General features: G+C 36.5%; 1 protein-coding gene and 1 long non-coding RNA gene across 7 annotated transcripts in view; both read right to left on the reverse strand.

The window, feature by feature from the left end:
• On the reverse strand, positions 1-1,711 carry LOC104799215. Its single transcript, XR_769543.1, has 2 exons — positions 441-1,711; positions 1-267 (listed from the first exon to the last, which is right to left on the reverse strand). It is a non-coding gene; the product is annotated as an uncharacterized LOC104799215 (long non-coding RNA).
• A 2,945-nt stretch (positions 1,712-4,656) lies between these two features.
• The window catches only part of LOC104799216 (E3 ubiquitin-protein ligase MIEL1), a 5,845-nt gene continuing 2,670 nt past the window's right edge, over positions 4,657-7,831 (reverse strand). Inside the window, exons 2-9 of one of the 6 annotated variants that reach the window (XR_002023637.1) lie at positions 7,668-7,755; positions 7,515-7,574; positions 7,337-7,417; positions 7,124-7,201; positions 6,962-7,005; positions 6,751-6,791; positions 4,861-5,117; positions 4,657-4,748 (exon numbers count right to left, since the gene is read on the reverse strand). Coding sequence is in view for 3 of the 6 variants with exons in the window: in XM_019200824.1 (XP_019056369.1) it covers positions 4,963-5,117; positions 6,751-6,791; positions 6,962-7,005; positions 7,124-7,201; positions 7,337-7,417; positions 7,515-7,574; positions 7,668-7,755 (547 nt within the window). In the remaining 3 variants the exon portion in view is untranslated. The other 5 variants (XR_002023638.1, XM_019200824.1, XM_019200825.1 and 2 more) reach the window with 5 other exon arrangements.

A 7,831-nucleotide genomic window follows, 5' to 3' on the forward strand; every position in this document is an offset into this window, starting at 1 on the left:
TGGTAATTTGTGGCTTTTATTCCGTGAACAAGAAACACACTGCGAGGAAAGGGAGACCAAGACAATGGTAACTCATGATGCGACACAATGTGCTTAAGAATTGCTAAAGACGGATGACCAAGACGTGAGTGCCACTCGGACAAAGTGGACTTAAGACTCGTAAATGCAACAGACGATGAAGGGGGAGAGGATGATTTCGGCCACTCGTAAACTCACTGATTAGTTCTTCCGGTTAGAAGTCCCCTTTCACGTCCTTAGATCCTTCACCTGAAACATATGAGGAAAGAATTCAACCGAAACCCAATTAGTCTTGCAAAGTTTTTGTACCGACAGGAGATTCTTTCGAATGGTCGGGACGCACAACACATCATCAAGCAATAAGGATTTATGAGGCAAAGAAATAGACATAGATCCGATGTGAGTGATCGGAAAACTTGTACCATCTCCGATGACGACATCATTAGCGCCTTTGTATGGACTGTGAATACTGAGGTTCTGCAAGTCCGAGGTAATTTGATGTGTTGTGCCGCTGTCAAGAAGCCATGATGTCGCGTCATAGGGTGAAGTCATGGCTTTGTAAGCAGATGAATTCCATTGGCGAGAGGGCTGAGCAGAGAAATTGGTTGAGTCTTTGGTTCGATCACGCTGTCGAGAAGATATAAGCCGAAACAGGGGATAATATTTTGCACTATGACCGACTGTGTTGCAACTTGGCATTTCCCTTTGTAGCTAGAGTTGTTGCTAGAGTGATGTGCGGATTGGCACCATGAGGGAGCATTGTTTCGAGGGTTGGAGTTGTAGCGCCGAGGATGGTTGTGATGTGTGGGAGGATTTGCTGTCACAGGGGGTGTTGTTAGCGATACAACATCAAGTTTGGTTTCGTGATTGAGCAACTTCTCGTGCAGTTCTTCGATGGTGATTGTTGTGTCTCGAGCATTGACTGCATCGATCACAGGTTTGTAATCGTCAGGGAGACCTTCTAGAATTGCCTCGAGGATGTTTTCGTGATCCATGGGTTTGGAGAGTTGTGCAACTCATCAGATTTGGAGGTAATGAACCTTAGGTATTCGTCAATTGTTTGGCTGCCCTTGACACTTCGCTTCACTTGGTCCCGAAGTTGAAGAATGTGTCCATGTGAGGCGCGACCATAAGTATTTGCCAGAGTGCGCCAGACATCTCGAGACTCGAGTTGATGCAGATCACGCTATGAGATGCTGTAGATTCACAGACAGGGCATCGAGCAAGGAGCTATATATGAGGCGATCTTGTTGCTTCCATGGACCAAACACAGGGTTGGCGGATATGACTCTGTCGACAGTCACAGTGAGGAAGAACAGATGCATCAGTGATGAAGCAGACAAGGTTGTAACCTTCAAGCAGCGAACGAACTTGAACGCTCCATGTAAAATAATTTGTCGTCGTTAGTTTTGTAACATTAGACATGTTACAAGAAAGGAGAGACTTGTGAGGGTCTTGGGTGTTGAATGTGGCGCAGGCTCGGCGATGAGGGCAGTGTTGGCTGCAACGGCGGCATCAAACATGGTGATGAATGTTGGATCAAGTGTGTTTACACAGATCGTTCTGATACCATATAAGGTATTGAGAAGAATGTATGAACGACTATATTGTATTACTGGTGGAGAAGAAATATATAGGTACATGTACATGACCCGTGTATAAAGGAAGAAACAAATAAGGGAAGTATAAATTACAATATGTATGAGAGTTTGAAAAAAAAAAGTGAATCCTAATCCTTTCATTTAATGATTTTTTCCCCGAAAAATTTGTGTAGTTGTAACTAAATTCTTTATTTAACAAAGAATATAATCTTATCAGGAACTTTCGTTTATAACAAATCTAACTAATTACAAAATCGTAAATAAGAATTAAAACAAATTATCTTTTCATAATGCATTCATGTACTCGTGAATATCTATTTTAACTATTAGAGTTCTAAATCAAATACACCTTTATCGATTATCTCTGTCAAAAAATTTGGTCTTAGTCTTGTTAATGTATTTATATTTGAAAATCAGTTATTTTTGTCTTTTTTTTAAAAGGAGCCGTTTAATAAATTTGATGAACTATAAAGAAAATGTTAATTTAGAGCAAGACAAGTATGAAAATAATCAAGACTAAGTTATCTTCCATATATATATATATATATGTATGTATGTATGTATATGTTACATCATTTTAGTATGACCCTTTGAAGCACGTTTTCTCGTACAATCAATTGCGATATATTTTTTTTATAAAAAAAAATTGGATAAAAGTCGTAATGTATATGACAATTTGGTTGTTGCAGTGTAGAGTGATTGGTTTTGACAAAGAGATGTCAAGGTATTTGTAAAGCCTTCAACCATACTAATATATACTTTTGTATCGAATTTTCGCATTCCATCTTTTTTTTTAATAATCCGAAAGTTTATGAAACCTTTAATATAATTAAATTTTCCAAAAAAATAAAAAAAATTCATGTGAATGTTTTTTTCTAAACAGACATTCGAATTTGGGTTGAAAATGAGTTTTGTTCTATCTTTCAATAAGTGAACCAATTTATCTTGGATCATGAATTGATATATCCTCTGACGAAGATACAATAGTAGGTTGTTGACTTAATATTATGTTTTGTAACCATTTTCCAATTGTGCTTCGTTTATTGACAAAACACAAATTAAGTCTAATAATTGTAAGATAGATGACTTTGGAGCGCTCATGGATTGACAAACCTGATTTAACTATTACAAATCACAAGTTAGATCTAGCAATCGTTAGTTAAAGACCTTATTTACCTATGAGTCGTGGTGATTGTTCCACGTCCATGTATGGTTCCGATATGTTTCTTTGTTAAATTAAATTTGATATAATAAAAGGGGGTGGAAAAAATAAAATAACTTTACCTATGATTTGTGAGGTATTTGGTCCACGTCCGGTCCATATATGGTTCCCTTTTCTCTGTCGATGCTATTTGAAATGTTTACTTTATTATATCAAATTTTGATAATTTGATATAATAAAAAGGTGGTGAGAAGAAGAAATAAGCCATTCCCGGACAGAGCTGACTTGTTCCTATGGATAGTAGAGAAGTCACCTACGTAGACATTCAATTCTAAAGCTGTTTGGAATTAGATTCGAACCACAGATGCCCCGGTCCCGTGGCACTCCCAAGTCTGGTTCAAGGGACACATACCCAAGCATGCCTTCACTACATGGGATTTGTGCTTAATAAAAATCCTTACTCGAGATCGACTCGTGGCTTGGGGAGTCCAGGTTAGTCCTAATTGTCCGTTGTGCGATGCCATGGCCGAATCCCGTAATCACCTACTTTTTGAATGTGGGTATTCTAGATCACTTTGGTTGCGGGTTTGTAGGAAGCTTAAGTTGCATCGGACCCCTTTTGGTTGGAAAGATACTATGCATTGGTTGAATTCTAGCTGGGATACTAGAGTGTCTAGGCATATTGTTCTCTTTGCTTGGCAATCGACCGCCTACACCATTTGGGTTGAGCGCAACTTTATGACAAAATATTGCGTCGGATGGCAGCTTCATTTCGGCAAACAAAGTCGGACCTTGCTTCAGAACTTCTACAACGATGGTTCGAATAATCACTACTCGGATTCGGGTATTGGTCTTCGACTTCTACACTATATTTTGTCTAGATCATAGAACATTGGTTGCTAGTAGATCTGGACGACTCAGGCTTTAAGGCCTCTTTTGGTTATTTTGGTTTTTCATCTATTTTGGAGAGTTTTGAAAAGCTTATTGTAAAGATTTTAAAGTAATGAAATATCAACCTTTAACAAAAAAAAAATAAAAAGAAGAAGAAATAAGTATGTTTTTGTAATTTCCTGTTGTGTTTTTTCTTCCTTTTTGTTGATTTTTTTTTTTCTTACTATGAAAAATCTCAAGGGCCAAGTACATTCTACCTCTACATTAGCCTCGTCAAATCCACGCTAATGAATAAAAGAAAATTCTAATACAAAAACCTAGCGGATATAGTTTTCTATACCAAAAAACACCAGTCCCAAAAATAACATATTAGAACCCCAACCAAAGCCCAAAAATACTTACCCTATTTAAAACGATTTCACTCACATAGATATACAAAAAAACTGCATTTATTACCAGTTTCCTTTTAATTTTTTAATCCGAAAATACAAATTACCGATTCGAAGACAGTTACCTCGCATTATTTACATATATCCCAACGTTCCTAACAAAGCAAGATAAACTTGGAATCTACGGACAGTAATCTAACAAACAGGACAACGAAGAGAAAAAGGCAACGATGTAAGAACTTATGTTATAATTTTATATATATTTATATTTAATTTTTAATACTACATTTGTCTGATTTAATCTTAATTTTTTCCTATTATATATTATTTGTCAAATCGAAATCTATTTTTTTTCTATTTAAATATTTGTATAAAAACCCGATTCGTTTGCGCATCAAATTAGATGAACCGAATATTTAGAACCGAACGTTTTCACAGTACAATACAGTGGAATGTTTTTTGGATATAATAATAATAATAATAACAATAATAATAATAATAATAATAATAATAATAATAATAATAATAATAAACAAAATGTAAAAAAAACAAAAAAGCTAATAAAAGGCGTTTTTATTAGCCTCGGGTTTAACGAGTGTTGTAGGATTTGCAGTTTGGGCACTTCTGAGCCACCACATGAAATTGTACCTCCGCACTTTTCCCACAATCGTTGCATAGTATCCTTACCTTTTTTCCATTATTCAACCCAAAAACAAATTTTAATTCACCATCTCTACCAAACAAAAATATATAAACTCCCCCAATTGGTATGTCACCCAATATCCATAACCAGACTCACCATTCTGTTTTGGTATGGCTCTGGCATTGGCGTTGCCGCAATCTCCATATCAAACTTCTCTTATTCAGATATTCACGACCCAACCCCAAAGCCTTGTGTTGTTTAAGGAACCGTTCCGTTCACGTTTTTAACTCTGGAGGAGACGTATAATGAAATCAGGAGTAAATATACCTCGAAGCAAATGGGGCAGTCATGGTGCATTGCTCCTTCGACGTAAGGGTGGCTGCTGTTCTTGAGAAGGATCGAAAAACAGCAGCCTGATTTATTCGTTCATGTCATGCGAAATCATCAATATATATTATATGGTGACGTTCAGTTTTACATCTGAAAGCGGAGAGAGGGAGGTATTAGAATATATATGTAGTTAAATGTTAATTTGGTTTAATGTTGGTTTGGTTTAATTTGTTTTGGTTTAGTTTGGTTAGAGTTTCTCTTTCTCTCCTACTATTTGTATTTAAGGAAACATTTTCCCAAAATCTCTCAAACTCTGAAATATCAAAATGGTGTCAGGCCTTTGAGATCCTCTTTTTTTTTCCGCTAATTTCTTCTTCTTTGTTCTTGTTTGTTTTCTGATTTGAATTCATTTTTCTCTTGATTTTGAAATATCAAAATGGAACAAGATAAAGAAGAGGATGACGACGATGATGGTGATATTGCTCACCAACTGTTTGATAAAATTCCTCATCTTTCATCTTCTCTTTGTTCCTCCATTTTTTTTTCCAGATTCGAGTTTCTTTCCATATTCTTCAGTTTTTTAGTCTTCGTTTTCTTGTCTATACTCTTTCTCCCTCTCTCATTTTTATTTCTAAGATCTGTAGGGTGGTTCTTTGAAGCTTTGAAACCCTAAAAACGATCCCTTATCTTAAAATAGAGGAAGAGTTTAATCTCTCTATTTGTTTCCTCTTCAATCTTCCTTCTATTCTCTAGAAATCTGATTTTTTTTCCTCTTTCTAAATCGTTTTGCTAGTCTTCCTCCTCAGTTTTCTCCTTCTTCCGATTCAAATGACAGCATCCGTGCTTGTTTTTGATGTTTTTTTTTCCTACTTGGTTTTCTCTATCTTCTTCTTCTTCTTCTTCAAAATTTTTCCGGTAATGCTTGAACGGAAATCCTAAACACTAGGGTTTTTTCCTCCTTTCTTCAACTTTTAGAGAAAATCTTCGCTTTTCTCGTCTTTCTTGGAGAAATCAATCTAATCTCTCTCTTTCTTGTTCAAATCTTTTCTCCTTTCCATTCCTTTCTTTACTCTCATCTTTTTCTCCTTTCTGAAATCTCTCTTTCTCTGCTTCTCATCCCTTTCCATGAAATTTCTCGTCATTTGATAAAACTTTTGCATTCTCTCTCTTTTGCAGCTTGCTCGAGCCGACAGTGTTTCCTCTCCTGAGGCCACCTTTGCGGGCTCATTTATATTTTTCTTACCCTCAATCCATCTTTCTTCTTCTATATTTTTTTTTCCTCCTCTGTTTCTATCATTTCTATGGTGTTTTCGCCTTTTTTGACGATCAAGTTCCGACTCTGGCACCAACACGCTAGCTCTACTGGCTTGTGCTTTACCGTTCGGCTTGGGTCTCGGCTACGGAAATGTGAAGTTCAAGATTTTGAAGATATAAATGAAGCCACATGCGAAAGCTGTTTGTGGTCTTTGTTTATATTTGTCCAAGATGAAAGTTCATCACTCTCATCTTGAGGGGGTGTATTAGAATATATATGTAGTTAAATGTTAATTTGGTTTAATGTTGATTTGGTTTAATTTGTTTTGGTTTAGTTTGGTTAGAGTTTCTCTTTCTCTTCTACTATTTGTATTTAAGGAACCTAGGTTATGATGAATGAGATATACAAGAAAACATTTTCCCAAAATCTCTCAAACTCTGAAATATCAAAAGGAGGCTTACCACACTTGTAACAGTGGAAGAAATTCTCACGTCCGCCGATTCTGGAAACGGTTGAAGATTTTAGTCGGGCGTGATTACAAAATGAAATTGCTACCAAGTGAAATAATTCAATGCATATTTACAGATGACCAAGTAAATGGAAGCTCTAGATATGTGTTCTTCCATATATATATATGCGTTGGAAATAAAAAATAGAGGCAAGGACCTATACCTGCAAATTCCACAGCCGTCGCAGTGATACTGTTTCTTAGACGTCTGGAAACAAAAAAAAAAGTAACATAGAGGTCAAAATGAGAGGAAAACATCCAAGAATGCAAATTTCAAGACAAGAATCGTTGAGCAAAGGAAAATAATGGTTATTTCCGGAACTTACATCATCATCGAAGAGCTTGCAAACCTCGCAAAAGTATTTCCCCATGCACACTCCACAGCTGACGCAGAATTGATGAACCTGGTTAAGAGAAAACAGAGTTTCTACTCAACATCTTCTTCTCTTTTTGTTCTGTTTTTAACACAAACCGGAAATCTTTAACGAATTAACGAAACGTGCAGCAAAAAAAACAGTCAAAGAAACCGTTTTGATGACATTGTGCATGTTAGTGAGCCACACTTCCTCTTCACTGATAGTACTCACCTCCTGTTCAGTGCCACAGAGTATGCAAACAACCTGTGCAAAAAGGAACTCATTTTGTCAGCAAGAGTCCAGTGATTTTTTTTTTTTAATAACAAACACAAGAGCAACCAAAATTTGTAAATTGTTTTACCTGCTTAACTTGGTGCCGAGGAATATCATGCCTCAATTTCTGATCGATGTTTATACTATTCTGCTCCCAGGGCATGGTAAAGAGTGAAACCCACAGACAAAGAACATACAGGAGTTTCCCATAGTCAATGAAGTCAGAAAGAGTGAAATCTACCTTAGCCTCGTTATGGCAGTGACGGCAACCAAAGATCTCATTACAGCAAGGGGCTCTAATACGACACCTTCTTCTGTAATGGGGGCATCTGCAAGAAACATCGGGAGCCATTAATAGAAGAGACATACTAGCAGTCTTTAGAAATTTCAGACGGGAAGGGAAAG

Source organism: Tarenaya hassleriana, unplaced genomic scaffold (assembly GCF_000463585.1).
Source record: "Tarenaya hassleriana unplaced genomic scaffold, ASM46358v1 Cleome6, whole genome shotgun sequence".
NCBI lineage: Eukaryota > Viridiplantae > Streptophyta > Magnoliopsida > Brassicales > Cleomaceae > Tarenaya > Tarenaya hassleriana.